The 20,334-nt window shown below is 41.3% G+C and overlaps 1 protein-coding gene across 1 annotated transcript in view; it reads right to left on the bottom strand.

Moving 5' to 3' along the window:
* The window catches only part of VAPB (VAMP associated protein B and C), a 29,941-nt gene that overhangs the window by 8,723 nt on the left and 884 nt on the right, over nt 1–20,334 (bottom strand). The window contains exon 2 of the mRNA XM_084271722.1: nt 4,862–5,014. Within this exon, the coding sequence (XP_084127848.1) occupies nt 4,862–5,014 (153 nt within the window). The remainder of the gene's footprint in view (nt 1–4,861; nt 5,015–20,334) is intronic.

Consider the following 20,334-nt stretch of genomic DNA (forward strand, 5'->3'; position numbering starts at 1 on the left):
AGGAGAGGTAGGGACCACCTAATACGCTCTTTCCTTTTCCTAGAACAGTTTGCTAGCTAAGTTAATAACAATGTCAGTAGCATCATACTCTCCTAGTTTTGCTAGAGAAAACCTGCTTGGAAGGAGGTAAAACGTTACCCCTAATGCCTGGTATGACTTAGCACTCCCTCCCAAAAGGGGAAGTCAGCAACCTTCCTCTAGTTTCCAGCTAAATTTATTAATGACCTGTTTACTTGGTCCTGGACCAACACTCCCCTAATGCTTAAATATCAAAGGAGAGGAAGAGTCATTTACTTCTGGTGCACTCCAAGACATCAGTCACAGTAACTCTTGGCCTTCTGGTAAACTAAGCAAGCCAGACTCGGCAGGTCTTCTGGGCCAGGCTCCCCATTCACTCTCTGCACCTGCTCTGGCTTGAGCTCCTCTCCATGAGCTACTCTAATTATACACCCAGGAAATCTCTCTGGTGCCTTGCACAACAGCATTTATACCCTCTTATCTCCTCCATTAGCCAGCCTGCTTGCACATACTACATTTGCCTTGATTCACAGCCACATGTCAGCATCTTGGTCACCCTATCTTGCCCCTTTCATTTAAAAGCTGGTGATAATAACAGGAGTATTTTATCCTCCATGTATGTGATTTTGCAGCTTTTCTGATGAAACTCAGCTGGCTTCTCTTACTGGAGCCTTCAAGGACACCCAGTTCTGCTGCATATCTTCAGCCTCCCAACTTTGCATCATCATCACGGTTGGTTGTGTACTCTTTTTGTGCCAGAACTGCTATAAAAGCATTAAACAAGATTAGTAACAAGAATCATTCTCAAGAAATGTCACTAGTAACTTCCTGCTATTACACTTCCATCCTCCACATCAGTGTTTACTCTTTAAGTAGCCCCATGAATCTATTCTTCTCTTCTAGCTTTATCGATAATTTTCCCAAATGGCACTGCATGAAATTCTTTGTTGTCTGGATAGATCAAATCTTCCACATTTCTGTCACCTTCACATCAAACATCCCAGCCAGTTACAGGGGCAAGCCTCAAGATCGCTTTGCAATTTGATCAGCTCTGCCAGAGGTGAGGAAAGGACGCTGGCATCTATAGAAACATGCAGGACCCCACTGCACCACTTCACATTCAGATCATGTTTACATAGTTCTTACTGTAAATATTTCAGTAACACTAAAAACAGGGCACGGCTGGAGTCTTAGTGAAAGGGGCAGACCCACTGTGCAGTGGTTGCAGAAGCATGCTCCGGGGGGCAATGCAAACTGCCTTTTCAAAGTCAGGGACGTTTACAAAAGCCTAAAAATCACCCTCCTTGGATATTTGACAGCATCCTAAGGATAGCGTCAGCTTCTCCCCATTTTCAGGAAGTGTGTTCAGACTGCTCTCTTCAGCAGGACACAGATGGTACCACCCATCCTTCCTCTCTCCCCCCATCACACACCTATCTGCAGACTCATCAGCATCTCCTTATATTTTTTCCCTTTTCCTTGGTAATCCATTCATTCCTTCCATTTAGACTCCAAGCTCTCACAAGCCAGAAAAAATCAGCTATCTTTGTTGAAATAAGATACGTTAAAGAAAAACAGAGCGTGTGTAAATAACCCTTCTTTTCAAAGTCCTTCAGCCCAAACGCAACAGCATCAGCTGACAGCACACACATAGGCTTCCCAAGTTACATAAAGCTGGGCTGTTAAAATTACATGTCATTGCATAACAGGTGAAAGCACAGCTACAAACCTGCCAGCGCAGCCAGCAGCGCGGGCCGATGGGGCCTTAAATGCAGATATTTAGGCACAGGCTGCCAGTGTTTGACACCCCACTAGAATAAAGCAAGCTTTACTTTCCTAGCATTTTATATGTTTTAAATGAGTCATCATACTAGTATGGAATGAAGTAGAATCATGTTCTGATTGCTGTCTTTATCTTAGGGCAGAACATCTTCTCGTACAACAAAACCGTACAGAGAGCTTCTCAGGTGTTTAAAGGCATCCAGTTACTATAGCCCCAGGAAGGTAAGGCTGCCCCAAACTCAGCCTCTGCTGATAAGAATCTAATATATTGTTCTAAAGCTTTATGCCACTGCTCCTGTGCCCCATTTTTTGGGGAGGCAATGTGCAGTACCAAGGCAGTGCTACCAAGAGACTGTGTTAAAGTCAGTTGGCAATTCTCAAGAGGACAGACTGCATATAGTAAATACAGCCCAATTAGCTGAAGTGTCCAAAAGTTATTAGGGAATTAGCTATATTCTAATAATTCCTCATCACTACTAGGTTTGGAGGAATTCAAGTCCCATTTTTATGCCCTGTGTAAGATGAATTACATGACTGAAAAAAAACTGAATCATAGGCCAAGAAACAAATTCTATTTATTTTTTACTTTCTTAACTCCAAAAATCAGCCCTCGGTTCTTAAGCAACATTACTGCAAAGCAAAGCTCAAACACATCTCCTCTCTTTCTGTGAATTCAAAACCAGTTCTGTTCTGCAAATTGAAGTCCCTGTCCAGAAGATCCCTTCTGCTCATCGGAACCAAAGACACCGCCATCTTCACAACCCACACATGGTTTAAAGGAGCTTTCAGGACATCAATATATATATCTCTATGAAAGAGAAATTCAGCCACAACACATGACAACACCTTCAATTTTGAATGTCTTAACAAATTAAGAATTAACATTTATAACCCCAGAATTCTGTAACACATCTACATATAGTTACCTTAATATATTAAGTTAAGAACAATGTATGTGTACTACTTGCACTTTAAAATATAATGTTAATGCAAGGACTGGCAACTTAGTAATAATAAATAATAATCCTAAATTATGATCAGCATGAAAACATGTACAACACAAACGTGAGCTTGTGATCCAATAGGCCACAGCCATTTGCAAACCCCAACCATAAATCACTATGAATGAATCTATCAGGAAAGGAAAAAACGTCAAAGCAAGAGCAAAGCACAGCTTAGTGTTAGCACAGCAGTCTCTCATAATGGGTTACTTGAAGTCAAGTCTTGGACTAGATCCATGTTATATCTGGTATGCTGCTGGAAAGAGTTGGGCTGGAGAAGCACGGAGGATGTAGGCACACTGGTAGCGTAACAAAAAGGGTTCGTACAACAGCACCTATACTACGTTCTGCACGAGGCAGAAGGAAGGGTCACTGTAAGCAGAAGTTGAAGGAAACGCTCAATGTTGAGATCAAGATGACATTTTTTAAAAACATGGGTTGTGCCAGCAAAAGAGGGCTTTTGATTTTGAAGGTTCATCTGGAAGATGAAAAGGATCCACATCTTTATAGCATGGAGATAATTTGTAGCTAGAAACCATGCTAATTTTCATTATCGCTTCATTGATTTCTATGCATTTAATATGCTTGCCTGCAGCAAGTAGAGAAGACAGACAGCTTTACTTGGGAATTGTCCGAGTTTTAGAAATCTCAATTTCTCTCCAGAGAGTGTTTTCATTTACATATTAGTCATTACTGGATACGTGCTACCCTTCTGCAGTGCTCTGCCTGCCCCACCTGTGGCTACCACACTGCACCGGTTATCTCCTCACCCTGACGTTCCCCAGACATTAACTGCAACCATATGCATGCTCAACCTGACACAACAGGAATCCCAAAGACAACAGGCCAATGGGTGTGCAAAGGTAGGCGTGCATAAGGCAATTTACAGGATTAGGTTCTCTTAATGTACCAGCGCAAAGTATTTTTAGGATCAATTTTTATTTTGTTGAAGCAAGGTCTCCAAGGGTGAGGGGTTTAAACATCTCACATTTTATTAAGTAAAAGTGGTTTTTACATTTTGACTTTTTTCCCCCCACTAAAAAGCAGTGATTTTAGCTCCCAATATTTTTTACTCCAGGCTAAAAAAGTTTGTTAAGAGACCTAATAACAAAATGTATAACCTACCAGTATTTTTAAAAATTATGCCAATATTAAAATTTCTTTAAAATAGTAAAACAAATTAGCGTGTTTATAGATTTAATTTTCCTAACCGAAGAGTCAGGCTTCATTTAGGCAGTATGCCACTACTACATGCTCTGTCAGAATTTTTAATAAAAACATGGATTGGAGAAGTCATTGAGAAAATACATTGCTTTCAAGCATGTATCATCAGCAAGTTAATAATATGCAGACATTCTGTTTATGGGAAATACTCAGCTCTTTATGCTTTCAAAGTAAGTCACTCCTTTGCCTTTCCATTACCAAACTTAGGCAAGTCAAGAGCTACTGACTCATTAGAGAAAATCATTAACTTTTCCTATGGAACAGCAAAGATTTAGTCACTTGACATTTATAACACCAAAGCATATTGCATCTGCAAGGAACACAAAATAAGCATGGTTTGAAAGTAAATGTTTTCATTATTGGTTATATTAGGCAGTTTGGGAACAGCCTGGATGAGTCTAAACTGGTGTGTGGCTGCAGTCCACCCAGTTTTATTCTTCCCTTGACATGCCTGTCCAAGCACTCGTTTGGGCCAGTGGTGAGCTGGTTCAGGAAATCAAGCTGACAAAAAACTAACTGTACAAAAATAATCCCACAGGGAGGGCAGGGCTGATTCGGACAGGCTGGCTTAGACTGTTATTGAACTATATAAATCATTTATGTATTTCCACTCACCTCCCTCCTGCCCCCCCAACAAGATGTAAACCCAGACCTATTACTGCTAGGCTGGGAAGAAGAGAAGATCTATTATGAAATGGCGGTTTCTCCATGAAATCACCACCTTTTGCTTTTACAAATATTAAAGAAAACACTTGAAGATTGCAAAGCATTCCAAAAAAGCACTGATTAAAATAAGCTGTTTTCAATCACCAAAAAAACCCACTTGTATGGCTTACCAGAAACATTAATTGATGTTCCTGCATCGATAATTCCACTGTTAGGCCTTACACAGTATCTACGTGGTGCTGTGGTCTTAACTTTGAAGCACACGTTTCTGTCTGTGGGATTGCCGAGTTTCAGGTTTGTAGTGACAACATCTGTGAAAGGACCTGAGGAGAACAAAAGCAGACTTGAAATCACACAGAAAGTACTTCTCATGCAGAGGCTAAGCAGGCTCTAAATCTCTGTTCACAAATCTCGTAAAGTAATTAGATGTTCAATTTCCATCTGTGGCACGTAGAGGTAATCGTGCACGCAGCGCTGAGGATGCAGTGGGGCTGGGAGCATTCTGACCTGCAGTGTGCTCCAACACGCACAGGGAGACAGCTGAAGTTGATCATTTAGAGAAAATAAAAAGGGGGAAATCAGTTACACGTGGTGCCAAGACAACAGCATGGCATCCGTGTGGTGCCAAGTTCTCTGCTGCGTCACACTCACTCCATTCTCACTACTGAATCCCAGTAAACCCAGGCTTACAAGGATACCAGTGCTACAGATGATAGCTAGAGGAGTAGGGTAGAAAGGGAATAAATAATAATTTTATTTTTCTTTTAATAATTCCCTTGAATACTAGAAATTATAAACCAGAAGAAATCCTCACAAAATAGCTTACCTCACCCAACACAGGAAATAACCATGTGGAAATAGTAAATTTTTGGATGCTGAGAAAAGTTTTCCACATTAGCAAAGCAGGAATCAAACCATTGTTAAGTTCTACACCATGGAATGCAGGCACCTGAATTTCTCACAGGCTCACCACCCAGCTGAAACTGCCCAAACCCCTCTGGTTAGAGGAAAGCCTAGCTACTGATTTGCTGTAAGACACTGATGAATCAGGTAGCAGTGCTTGCTCAGATGGTAAAGAAGGAAAATTAAAAGAAATACAACTGCACTTCAATCAACTGTCTCCTGCACAAAAGTAATTAATTTGATGCCTGAATAAAATACCTTCACCTATCCTCAGGAGTAAAAGCAAAATGATTTAAAAAAAAAAATAAAATCAACCCTTTCCTTGCAGAAACAACAGCCCTAAAATTTAAAAAGGGTGAATGATGGTGATAATAATAAAAATACTAGCAGGCAACATTCCCCCATCCTCCTCCCACAGCACATCTGGCTTAAAATAAATTCGTAGAAAAGGAAGCAAACCAATTATCACACAAATTTGTCTCTTAAGATGATATTTAATATAGCTGTAAAAGTATTACAGCCCTACAACCTTTATCTGTGACCCAATCTGGTTTAAGTAATTAGAAGGGAAGAAACAAAAATATCCCAGAATAATCACACACACACAGAGGAAGCCCAAGCCGCCATAAATGCAGCCCCATTTCTGCCTGCATGCTGAACAAGCCAGCTTTACATTTACAATGCAGCCTCATAGCAAAAAAATGAAGCAATAAAATTTTCAGATCCCATGACAAAGACTGCACTAAACCTGCACTGGGTGAAACACTGAGATCTGAAAGATGATGAAACACAGCTGTCAAGTTTTCTCTCTGTCCTGCTCAACAGAGAGAGGTTGTAAGTTGAACAGAAAATAACTGGGCAGACGTTGTCAAGTTGGTAAAGAAGTTAAACAAGCCAAGCTATCACAAAAATCCAGCAAGCATTTAGGCACATCAAGACAGTAGCAAATCTTCATGACCACTCCAAGCAGAAGTCTAACATTTCAGAAGAAATTACTTGATGCTTAAGAATTAAGGATGTGCCTCTACTAAAACCAGTTACAGCTTGAGCTATCCCAGCACAGAGGGATCTCCTCTGTACAAAGCCCTACATAGGCAGCTGCATCCTCCATAGCGCTTCCCTCATCCACATACCAGGATAGAATTCCTGTGGGAAATAACTATGTTTTTACTTGGCTTATCCATGAATGCGTGCAGGATTTGTGCTCCCCAGCACGGAGCTGCTGTTTGCAATAGTAATACAACAATCCTCCCTGTAAAATAATTTCCAAATGGAGTTACTTATTGCTAACATAGATCACACCAAAATATTTGGCAGCAAAACCTTTCAGCAGACCAAATTAATTTCTTCTCTCCTGCCTGACATTTCCTCTTCTGTCCACTAAACTTTAAACAGTTCCTTTAAATACATTTTCCCCAAATTGCAGGTCTTACACATCAGCCAACAAAGCTATACTAGAAGGCTGATGTCTGCTCTCAGCAAGCTTGCATGCAGGCATACTCCTTATGGCACTGCTATTAAAATACTGCAGGGAAGCAAAACAGAGCAGACAAATCCAGGATTAAAGTGCCAATGCAGGAGTTCTGAGGTGTGTAAAGAAAGAAATAGATAACTAAGTATTACTTGGGGCTAAGTAGGGCACGGCAGTGAAATATTATCAGCCTGGCTGGCCTGCCTTTTAAGATCAAGACCCACAGACTGCCGACTCAGGCTGAAGTGAAACCTTGCTAGTCCCTGTTAGATTACTATGGCCTAGGGTTGGCATTTTTGAGGGAGGCTGGGGTATGTGGGGGATCGGACCCCAGAATAAACACAAGCTAATTCTGTACTGGAGATGCACCTTTGCTTTCTGATGTCTGGATGTGTGCACTGCAGGTAAGGTCGGCTTTAACATCTACCCTGGAGCTTCACTCTTCAGTGCAAGGCATCAGGACTTCTGGAACCATACCCACAGATACAGCAAGATAAAACACTCTCCTCTTCTTTCCAAGGCCTTTGTCCTCACTGCAAGTGGAGGACTATTTATACAAGTAGATGCAACACTTAGATAATGCCTCTGCCCCCAAGGCAGCCTGTAAGCACAACTACCGTCAGTCAGATTGGGGCATCCGGATGGTACTTGGGTTAAAAGCAACAAGTTGCCTCTGCAGCAAAGGCAGACTCTCACCCTGTGCCTAAACAAAAACCACACTCTTAAAACAACCTTAATTTTAAAAAAATGATGTATTAGTATTTCTAGGCAAGTGAAACTTCTATTAAAGCAGGGTGCTTTCCAAATGATAATTTGCACTTCTAAAAATAAAAAAAAAAACCCAAAACAAAAAACCAAGCAAGCACTACTTTTCTCTGGTGCTTTTAAAGATCATGAGAAATATGCTGCTAGTATCATCCCAAAGACAAAGTTATAGGAAACATGGGGCCTGTCCATGCATCTTCTGACACAGGGTTGTCATGGAAGCAAGTTGTCTAGGAAGAAGAATGTAATAAATTGAATTTGGCAGTGAAAATTTGGAATAATCTACATGGGCTCAATGATTTCTTTTTCCTGCCAGTTAGGATAAAGTCAACTTGTGTTAATGCAAACTGGGCATCTAGCAACATGCAAACTACTACTAAAAGAAAAGGGAACATCACCTTGCGTACTCATGCAACAAGCAGTAAGAGGTTATCCATGGTTTCTCATACGATCACTTTCCCATAGGGTTAGTTTCTAACTACAGTTGTGGCTTTCCACCCAGGAGCTACGCATGCAACCCTTCCCATCGGAAGATCACAGCATTATCTCTTAATTTTCTATGCTCCATTTCCTATTCAAACACCAGTGTTGTATCAATCTTTCCTAACAGTGCCATTCTGCAGTGTACTGCAGTATAATATCCCAGATCATTTTAGTACTAATACAAAAGCCTGGGAATTAGGTCAAAAGACCATGATGTCAACTCTACTTAAATTTTAAATAACACTTACTGTCATAAAAATTGCCCACAGCTGTACCAGCATACACAAGCTGATAGCACAGTACTTGCTCTAAGTATCTTGCCACTCACTACTAACAGTAACCACATTACATACCTCCATCATCAGTGCATCTTAATACAATTATTCCCACCTTAATGAAGATTCCACGTGTTAGGATAGCAGACAAGCAATCCTCACACACACGACCTTTCAGTGCAGGAACACTGCTGCAGCGCTGTTTAGCCTATGAGAGAAGTCAGCTTTACCTCTGCAGATAGTTGCACTGTGACGGCACAGGCTTGGGCAGGAACATTCAAACCTAACAGGCACAATCCTCTGCATATTTCTACATGCAAATATGAATACGTCTTTATAATTAGCTACACCCATTAGTTGGGCTAATTAGGCTTGCTTTATTTCCACATCAGTCTGTGTCACTGCCGAAATGGGAAGTGGTCTGAACCTCTCATCCCCACCAACTGCTTGTGGTAGCTGTGCAGGGTACATCTGCTTGTGCTGAGAGCTGAATCTGGGACCTGCTCGGGCTGAAAATTAATCCACTTACAAGACCGGGAGTGAGGGAAGGGGCAGTGGGGAATGAAAAAGGGAAAATTATTTTTCAGCCATACCAAGCAGCACTCCAACACTGGTATCACAGAAATGGCATCTTTCTGTGCAAAAATGCAAGATGCAAAGACACAAGGAAACCAAATTCTGCCAAATGAAGGCAACATTGTCTCGTATTTAGTAGGTTAAAGCTAGCACATCTAGGCATACGTGCTGCAGTCACACCTGTAGTGTTATAGTTGCTGAAAGTAATTAAAGCACATGCCTAATTTTTTTATGCCTAAATCTAATGCAAATTCTCATCTGTTTAAAGCCAGGCACCCCCTAAAAAAATGTAGTGAGCTGGAGCTTTTCAGAGCAAAAGCACTGCAGGAACACTTGATCCAATCACAGTCACGTCAAACTGCCAATCACTGATCAACACGACAAAGAAGAAATTCTCATCGAGCTACCCGTGTTGTTCCTGGAATATTTTAGATGTACTTTCATCACCTTTCCTTAAACAACTTTTGCCACTCCAGCTCAGCACCACAGACATGTATCCAAAACCAAGGCAACTGGAAGCAGGCAGAAGCAGCTTCTGGCAAGACAACCCCTCTGGTGCTTCCTTTGTGGAAAGCAGCAGAATGAAACAACAGGATGGGAAGGACATATTTCACCATGGCTTAAGCCCATCGATGTGTCAGATGAAAGTCATTAATCACCTGACATATTAATCAGCCATCAAAAGGTTACCAAGGAATCTTTAATAAGGGAGATGGTGCAAAGCAGCAGAGAGGAAGCTGGAATTGTTTTGTGGCTATTCAAGAGCCCAAACCATACACGCTGATGTGCCCGGACTAGCAGATGCATACATGGAGTGACAGTTCATCCAGTGAGGAGCCACACTGACCCTGCAAGTACAAGGGAAGAGCAGGGGGGCTGAATGAGATACTTGAGGCTCCCCTCTCATCACCACAGCATGAAGTGCCTCCCCACCAGCTTGGTCAACCCTCAAACTGGGGATGCATCTCACCCTGCTCTAGGACATATGAACCTACTGCAGAGTCCTAAGTGTGAGTGTTAGGAGCACCACCGACAAAACAATCACCACCCAAGAACACTGTCATCTCTCCAGCTGAACATTTCAGCCTTCAGTCATTTCTCAGTTCCTTTACTATGCCTCTGACAGTATGAAGTCATTTCACTTTATTCCATAGTGTCTTCCATGTTATTTCTGGGGGTGTCTATCAGCAAGAGACAGACAAATATAAGAACACCAGCGATGAGCAAGAGGGCTCAATAACAGGTGTAGAACTTGACATGCTGTACACTGCTTTTTAAAGTTATAGATAAATTGATGACCTTTGAAGATAAACACTGAAATGAAAAAAGCTGAAATGTCAAGCAAGACGTCTCAAGCTATCAGCCAGGTGCCTGTGCATCAAGAACACCCAAGATTCAATCAAACTCTCCCACCATCTTGTCTTCAGACAAATCACTTAAGGGCTTGATGTTCTCCTATTAAGAGCCTTAAGAGTTGACAGCAACTCGAAAACAGAATCAGGTTTGGACCCTTACAGTTTTCCTCTCTATGAATTCAGGAGAATACTTATCTAATTACAGAGAATCTTGTGAAGATTAGTGTTAAAATGTACTGTATGCCAAGTTTTAATCATCATCATCATCTGGCTCTGGAGACGTTCATAATTAAGTGAGCATCCGCAACTTTTGATATCAAAGTCGTCGAAGAATGAGAAATAAGAAGTGCCTGTGTTGCATAAACATCTAATATCACAAGTAACTCACTGAGAGGGCCCAATAACCCCAAACTTGGTCATTATTTTTAAAGAAAAACTTAGGCCTCTCTTAATCCTTGTGTAAACCACTCATAAACCTTTCAATCTCATCTAAGTGTTGAAATAGAAGTAGCTAGAAAACTCCCTAGTATCAGTTTCCTTACTCTTACCACAACTATCCTCACTTGGAAAGAGCCCTTGAAGTGAAGCAACAGGAGGGAAGTGGTCGTTTCCACTTCTGCTGTGTCAAGCAGTAGGAGCCTTGATGAAAAACCTATCACAAAAATAGAATGCCATCCAAATCAGTCCTGTGCAATAGCTGACACAGAGGAGTAATGCTGTGTTTTGGGGGTTTTAAAAAATATGTACCAATAAAAAACATAAATGTGCAAACCTGAAGAACCAACAAAATTACACAATCCAGATGTCAAAGTTGGAACAAGACTGACAGAAAATTATGCCATTTGGATGGATTAATCAGTGTCCTTCTCTGGCCTATATTGGCACAAACTATTTTTGCCAGAGCATGCCTCATGCTGCTTAATAGGAAAAAAAAAATGGAGAAAAAACAAATCTGAGACTGAAGACTATTTTCAGGGTATCTATTAGTATGTCATTTTTGTCACCTCTTATTCCTCAGAGGATCATTAACAGTTTGACTTCACAGTTGTAAAAACTGTGAGGCCACACATCAGCTTGCCAAGACAAATGGCAGAATATGCCCTTCAAACAATTTGGGTACTGATTTGTTTTTCCAAACTGATGTCTTCAGAGTTTTACTACACCCAAACATTACTTAGAGCAGTTTTCAGCACCAAATTGCACAACATGAAATAATTTCTCTACATCCTAAACTTAAAGCTGTTTTCTGCAAGCAACTGCACAGACAAGTGCTGGATAGCAGAGCTGGCTAGCTTTTAGAGGTGTATCTCTGTTTCAACCACGCTTTCACATCCTTTCAGAGCTGAATGCCAAACATATCCCATTACTTTGTCCATTCCACTCACAAATATCACATATACCAACTCTCTCCAGGTATAAAAACAACTTGGGAACAGCGACATACTCTCTTTTGATAGTGGAACAGTAGCTGTGTATCATTCAATAAGTGTGACAGCTACTTATCTGACATGGCCAGAAGCCTCTTCATGGGACTGCTGGGTGGGCACTGGAAGGATGACACAAAGCATGGACCCCAGGGTCCATGCAGAGAGTGGCATGATCATGGCCCGGTGTGCAAGCTTCACTGGGTACACCAGTGCTAAAGACTGAAGTTGATATGAATATTCTCCTCGGTGATTTTAATCATCTTGGTGATTTTAATCACACTGTGATTTTAATCACCATGCCAAACTACACTTTTTCTTGTACTTCTTGAAAAGTAATTCGTCCTGGATCAATTTCATCACTAATTTCCATTTCAGATGCACACTGAAATGATATAGAAGGAGCGGTTTACCCGTTTTTATTTTATGCTTGTATATATTCTTCATACAGAGAAACTTGATGTGTAACTTAAATAGCAACTGAGCAAATATTTTAAGTGCAAAACTATGCATAAATTGCAAATGCCAGAAGAAACAAGCAAAATTAGATTTTGGGATGGACAGGCAGCTGCTTTTCTAGTAAGTTAAAATTAAACAGGCAGTAAGAAACTATTACAGCTACCAATATCCTGAATTTAGCAAAATACATTTGTGGGGAGCCACCTGGAAACCACCTTATTAACTGTGCTTTCAGAATCAAAGTGAAAAGCCCACCTGAAGGCTTACACTGTGGCATGCAACAAGATGCAAAGGTGAAGCTGCGTTCTCCAAACCTAAACTCCTGTGAGCATTATCCTTACTGTGGTATGACACTAGTAAAAGAAAGAGGTCATACTGCTGTTACACCTTTGCTGCTGTAATCCAGTAAAAACGTGGGCAGGCCAGGAGAAGAGACATTGCAAACCACAGGAAGTTTTGCGCACAAATGTTTTGAGAAGATGGAAAATACGTTGTTAATTCACATATCACAAGAAGCAGCAGTTGCAAATATAAACAGGCAACAGTGGCAGTGCAAACACCAAGTGCATACTGGAGGGCTGGACCCCTGTTTGCATCAGAACAAAGTAACTAGTTAGATGAAAGGAGTTGCCACAGGAAAACCAAAAAATAAGGACAGAAAACCTGCAAAGAATTACATAGTCATTTGACACGTCTTTTACAAGCACAACTAACTTTAATTAGGTCTTCAAAATTGTTTGCAAAAACCTAAGATTAGGCTCCGTGCTGAGCCCCACACCTACACGATTTCATAATTTGCACGGTAAGTAACTGGATCACCAGGCAAACCTCCCCCTTCTCTATTTTTTCCACCCCTCATGGAAACCAACCAAGAAAACAGGATTAAATTTAGAATGATAAAAATCTCTAATCCATAGCACCATGGTATCAGGGACTTCGTTTACAGCTCAGAGAACTAAAGTAGTTTGGTAAAGAGATTATTTTCATAAAGTATTTATAATAATGTGGGATAAAGTACTGCAGGCAGCAGCAGTACCCAATTTGTACAAATGTTTTTGAGGCCAGAAGAATTACAGTTGAAGTAAGCAATTTTCAGAACAGCTATAATGCAGGAAGGATAGACTCAAGTCAACTCAGTCTGGATTGTCTTGCTAGTGTAAACACTCAATCACTTCAATCCAGGAGCATTTTAATCCTGCACTGAATTAAACATGGAAACGGCGATTTGTGTTGCATACATTTTCAATGACAGCAAGATCGTGACAGCTGTTTCAGACTGATGCCACAAATCCCTCTTTATGAAAGGTTGCCTAGCAGGCCAAGTCTTAAATTCAACAACATCCCAGACATATCAGAAAATATCCTGTATGCCTCTGCAGACACCTCAGTCTACAAAGCAGCTATGAAAGGATTTATATATTCAACAAATATTGGGTCAAACACCAGAGGAAAAGACTTGGCAGGCATCTGGCCCCTCGTTTAGATAAACTGGTACTTCAATATTCATATAGGTATGTAAAATAGGCTTCCTTTCTGCCTCTGGCCATCACATGGGAAGATAAGGAAAGGAGGCTTCAACATTACTTGTGGTAGAACCGTCACACCAGTGTCACAGTCTCAAAAGAGATGTCTGAACTGGGAAAGAGTTCCTGACCTAACCAGATTCTCACTTAAATCAGTTGGGATTTAGTTGGAGTAAAAAAACAACCAACCAAACCAATAAGAGCTTGCAGGAGCAGTGATAATGGTAAAGATCACATTCCCTACAACGATGAAATCGGCCCGAACAACAGCTGTTACCACAAACAAAACTGTGGCACCCATCATCAATAAAGCTTTCAAAGCCAACCAGCTACACTGCCAGAGAAAGTGAAAAGGCTGTTACTGTACCAACTATGCAGTGCATTCTGTAGTTATTAGTTGTTCCCTGCAGGGAGCAAACATAAGACCAATATGGTAACAAGATAGTAGAAAATGAGCGTGACTGCAAGATGTGGGCAGAATTAGCAAGGGTCATTTGATTCCTGCATTGTCTCCAGCTAGGCAGAACGCTATGTTTAAAGGCACTCTAAGAAAGAAACAAGACAAACCCTCCATTGCCCAGTTTTCTACAAAAATTGCATTACAACATATGTAGAAGTTGCTCATTTGATCCAAAAGCTCATTGGATGCAATCAATACCTTCCAGAACTGAGCGCATACAACAAATTAGGCTTCTTTTAGAATTGGGTACTTGTTCATAGATGTAAGCTGACCTGAGCTCATAAAGTTGGATCATTCACTATGGTGATGATGCCTTTTTTCCAGCTGAGTTTCAAAACAGATCTGAGAGTCTATTTAAAGGTTTGTACTCTCATTTTTACAGTCCTAATTCTGAATTAGAGAGCAATTAAACAGAATTCAGCCTTGTATTCAAAGGTAACTAGCCTCTTTAAAAAGAAGTAAAGCACTGCATAACTACTGATAAGTTTTTAATTTGTAAAACCTGTGAAGTGAGGAAAGAAAATGCAGTAATTTAATTTAGAATGAGAAGAAACCATCAGAAACTCCTGTGCAAATTTCTACTCCACATTCCTTTTTCACGGGTGGTAAGGCATCGCACATGGCACGCAGGGTACCAGCTGGTAAATGTAATTTACTGCTCAGCATCTGCATGAACCTGCACCCACTGAGATACATTACCTGTGCCTTTGTCTCGACACGATAGCCAGGCTCCTGGCACTTCAGACACCCTCCCCTTACCTCATGTTTACGTATGTATTTTCAATATAATTTGTTATCAGATCTATTTTCTGAAGTGAGGAATAGACTCAGTGATCCTTATGGGTCCCTTTCAACTCAGTATATTCTGTGATTCTATGGAATCAGACTGGCAGCCCACCACCCTGATGAGCTTTAAATAACAAACTTCACAGACTTTTTCACATAAAGCAACATGGTTCCATAGCTCCAAGTGAACTGAAAACTCCTGCACAAACATGAGATTCCCAAAGAATGGCAAAGTGTGAGTCCCATCCCCTGCAATAAAAGCAAACAGTTAAAACACAAAATCCCACAAGACTGAGAGAACTAAATGTGAGTTAACAGTTCCTCTTGTTGATTTTATCACTGCATTAAGATTTTCCTCAAAACAGTAACCCTTTGATTTCACTGACTCTTGTTACTTCAACTGCAATTTTTAAAATCTATGCAGTACAAAATTATTCAAAGGCCCTTAATCCATCACTTGCATTGGCCAAAGCCTTCAGGCAATGTGAGATTTTTTCAAAGTAGTCCTGGAAGACCAAGATTGGGTATTTTAGATTGGATGTTAGGAAAAACTTCTTCATAGAAATGGCTGTTAGGTATTGGAACAGGCTGCCCAGGGAAGCAGTGAAGTCTCCATCCCTAGGGGTATTTAAAGACAGTTGAATGTGGTGCTGAGGGATATGGTTTAGTGGTGGTTAGCAGGTTAAGATGATAGCTGGACTTGATGATCTAAAGGGTCTCTTCCAACCAAGAAAATTCTGTGACCTAAATAAATTTATGGAAAATGCAACTAAACATCCTTGAGTGTTTCACACATCGCAAATAATTGTTAATTGGCTAACAATCCCATTAAAAGTTTCAAATTTGTTAGCTCCCACACATACAATTCCTCCCCCTCCTTCCCAGTGGAGCTCCTAGAGTCACATCCCTCGTGTATGGGACACCAGCAGATTAGGGAAGCTCAAGAGAAGCCCTATCTTCAACCTTTCACAAAACCAGATGTGTCATGAGACACAGACAATGCATCACTATCTTGCTTTTACCTCCAGTTCTTTTCCTCCAAACTGTGAAGCCTCCATTCAAAGTGTTAATTATAAAACTAATGGTGCACGTGAAATTAGAATAATTCAGTCAGCAAGTCTGTACAACTAATGAACGATTAATAGTTAGAATTAGCTATTGATTCAAGCTAAGTTGCAAGAATAGCAAGCATAACACGAACTGCAAATATTTAAGTGTCACCACAATAAGACTAATTTTGTTTGATAGCTGGGCTACATACTTAGATTTGTTTAGCTTTTGGAAGCTGGCCTATTATTTAAATACTATGTCCTCATTTTAAGTGTGTAACGTGATAATCAAATTCAAATATGTAGAGAGATGTGAAGGTTTAATGCAGTAACAAGGATTTTACTAGGAATCAGGCTGGAGAAAAGGAAGCACGGACCAGTATGTTTTCTAGCAGAAAAGCAGATAGCCATTGACACAGCAGCCTTCAAAGAGCGAAGAAATCCTAGTACTGACTGCCATTATGCTGCAAATACCAGGAGGGCTCGAGCCACTTAAAAACAGCCTGTACATTCTCCCCTGAAAGGATGCATATTAAGTGTACTGAGCAGGCAACTTCTCACAACGCTGTCAGTATTTTACACTCTTAAACACAGCCCATTCCAGTGGCAGAGACTAGAAATCCCTCTTTATCCAACACAGCGAGCAGGGTGAAATCCCTCCCAGTACCTTCAGTGTAGAACTGCTTGTCATTACAGTCAGATCGTGACAAGGACAGGGGTGTAATTACAGAGTTTAGTCCCCATGTCTGACCAAGTCCTTAACCTTTCTTCTGCAACTTGACAACTGCAGGTTCAGCAAAGACTAATTTTATGTCCCAAACTGTACTGAACTGCTGGTGGAAGAGCCTTAGCCTGGTATCCGATTAGAACTGGACACTGGTGTGTGATACAGGAGGTTTTGCACACCTACAGTGCCAAGCACAGAGCTGAGCATGGTTTACACAGATTTACCTGCGAGAGCACAAACTGTCTCCTTTAGGAGCGGCAGCCACCTAACCATGGCAATGCAGGTTACACAAGCTGCACAGGACTGTGGCTAAATAAATACTAAATGCTCCACTCACCGCAGGTATACGGTTGGACTGAGCTCTGAGGCCACACCTTTGGACTGCAGAGCTGATGTACCCTGGAGATGCACGTGAAACAACACAGCCAGGCCTCAGGCCAGGTCTGAATCAGCGCCATAAGGACAGGAGAGCATCAGCTGCTCTGGTTTAGTGCTGAGCCCTTTGCAGAGAGCAGTTACACAGCGGCACTGCATACGTGCAGGTGCAAAATCACATACTGAGAGCAGGAAAGAGCATTTCCAGTTGGCAGCAATTTGCACAGTTTTGGGAGGAATTAATCCTCTGTTTGGCAGTACTGCGATTTGCCACTTGGGGAGCACGGAAACAGAGTGCTGAGTCATAAGTCCAGCCTAACCTGTAGCAAACCTCCAAAACGCTGCTGAAATGTACCCCAGCCTACGCCAGCTGCCGTGTCCCCTACTGAACACCACTCCCGACACTCTGCACCTGCCAGGAACGCAGCAGCATTCAAACACCTACAGACCCGGGCAAGTTCTAAAATGAGTTATATTCTAACAAAATGTTACTTGCTGACATGAAGCAAGCAATCTTTATTCCAGATGGGCACCCTATGCTGCAATGCTGGCCCAGCCTGGCTGCGTAGCCATGCTGTGCAACGAAGGGGGCCGCTCCCTATAGCGCAAGGGCAGCACTGTCATCAACAACCAGAGCAAAACACACCTAACAAAGGGGCCAGAACTACACATCCTTGTCCAAGTCCTAAAGTCAGAGCCTTGAATACTGTAATCTAACTAATATTGTAATCTAACTAATCTTTGGCAAAGAGTTCAATGTTATCTCCTAGAATAAAAATAGGGGGGGAAAACCAAAAGGAAACATAAATGGAAATGTCACGCGTAACAACAATGGTCTGAGCAATAAACCCTTAGTTGTGTGTTTCCTCACCAAGGCAGCAAGCCCACACCAACCAAGAAGCAGAGAAAGTAAGCAAGACTGTAAAGCTCCTATTTCACATGGCATCAAAGACCAGGGCAAGGCACTGGACACCTCCTGCCACAACTCGGTGGGCAGAGGAGAGCATCCTGCCTCCCACCACTCACAGCTGCATGTCAGCACAGCACATGCTGATGCTATTTTGGAGCACGTGTGTTATGGTGTAGGAGATGCGAGGCGGGGAGGAAAGACAACCCCATCTCATGTTCATATGCTGTGAAAAAAAAACCCTGTAGCATGAAAAAATCCTTTGATATTATTGCAAACAAGCCACAAATGCAGCATTTTGAAGCAGAGAGCCAAAGGAATTTAGAAGATTCACTGCAAACCAAGGGGCTGCAAAAGGTTCTTTAAAAAGGTCTTTGATCCTTGACAAGTGCTGGCTAGAGATGGCTGCAACCCCATAGTGACTGGCATGTCTTATAGAAGAAATCCTTGCTTCACTGTCTTAGTCCCTGCATCTTTCTGTGAACAAGGTTTCTCTCCTTCTACAGAGAAGCACTTTAACAGCATCAGAGGTAACTATTTTCTGCTTTTTCTACTTGGATGCATCTTGACCAAGACCTTTATCCATTTCCAGCATTTGTGAAACTTGGTTTAGAGTCCTACCTCAATGACATTGCTGCCCTACATTAAGGGCCAGGCCTTTTGGCACACACCAGAGAGGAAGCACAACCATATGGGTTAGCAGCACCACTGATCTCTGTCAGTCTGTATCTACTTGTCCAGTGCAAAACAATGCACTGGAAATAAACGCAGCTGTTCACAAAGGTGAGGAAATCATTATTGCCATATTACCAGGCAATATGCCATCACAAAACCAGTAGGACAAGAAGTGCTTAGAGCAGAATTCACTTCATGAATACTTGAAACTGGCCTTTCCTGAATGAAGGACAGCGGTCAGCACTGCTTGTGAGAAAGGACTCTAAGACAGAATTTATTGCCAAGGCATAGGAATGCTATCCATAGCATTAAGTCTGCCTGAACATTAATATTTAAGCATACTTTTAAACTAAGCCACTTAATAGTGGCAGTTAGTCAAGTAACGTTTTCCGTTTTAAGGAGTATACATTGCTGGCTAAAGATCTGGCAACCAAAATCTATATGGCTAGTTGATTTAAGTTCAACGATTACTGACTACTTAGCCTGAAGCCTCAACTGAAAGACAGGCAGCCTGACAAATTACCCTTTATTTTACCAAAAACCAGAGCGTGGCTGGGTCTATACCTACCTGTGATGAAGTTGAAAAAAGAAAAAAAAACCAACAAACCAAACAACCCAAACTCAGAATCATAATTATGTCTCATTAGCAAACCAGTGCCAATTAAAGCCCCACTTTTTGCCCACCTGAGTTTGGGTTTTCCTGCTCGCTGAAAGCAGTATTATCTAGAACAAGAGCTGATTTTTATCTAATCGTTCTTAACATAAAGAATGTTACAACAATAGTTTCCTTTTTAAGCATGCTTGATACCGCTGCCATACCAACATGCAAATACTTCAGCTTACAACAAAGATACATTCATTCCACCCAGCCTTTAATTACCATGCTTTTTATAAGCTCACTTTGTATTACCTCTAATATATTTACAAATAAAAACAGGTGAAGACTTCCCCTACACTGGAAAATGTACATGGAAGTTTTTTAAAAGAATACTATTTTACCAGAATAAATAACTTTAAATAAAAAAAAGCAAAAAAAAAAAAAAAGCTTATTTGCCAAGTATTCAAATAAAGCTATTAAGCACCTCTGACTCCAGTAGCATAAATAAACTTGCTGAATGCTTATTTGTAATCCCAGAATATTGTGTTACAGAAGTGCTATCCGTCAGGCTACAAGGCAGGAATCTCAACACTAGTGAAAATTCAAACCCATTCAAGGTTTTTATGTAAAGAAAGGACGGATTTTCACGCAGGCGGAGTATTCACGACCAATGCCTCTAAAAGGGTTGTCAGATTACAGTAATAATAATAGGAAAAGGGCCCGAAGGCTGCCCAGCACCTGGCCCAGGCCCAGAGCCGGCCCGAGCCCCACGCCCACGCTTCGGGTTTCCTGACAGCTCAGGGAGGACTCGCCTCCCCCCGCCCTAGGGCCG

This window comes from Gallinula chloropus, assembly GCF_964237585.1.
Source record: "Gallinula chloropus genome assembly, chromosome: 16".
Taxonomy (NCBI): domain Eukaryota; kingdom Metazoa; phylum Chordata; class Aves; order Gruiformes; family Rallidae; genus Gallinula; species Gallinula chloropus.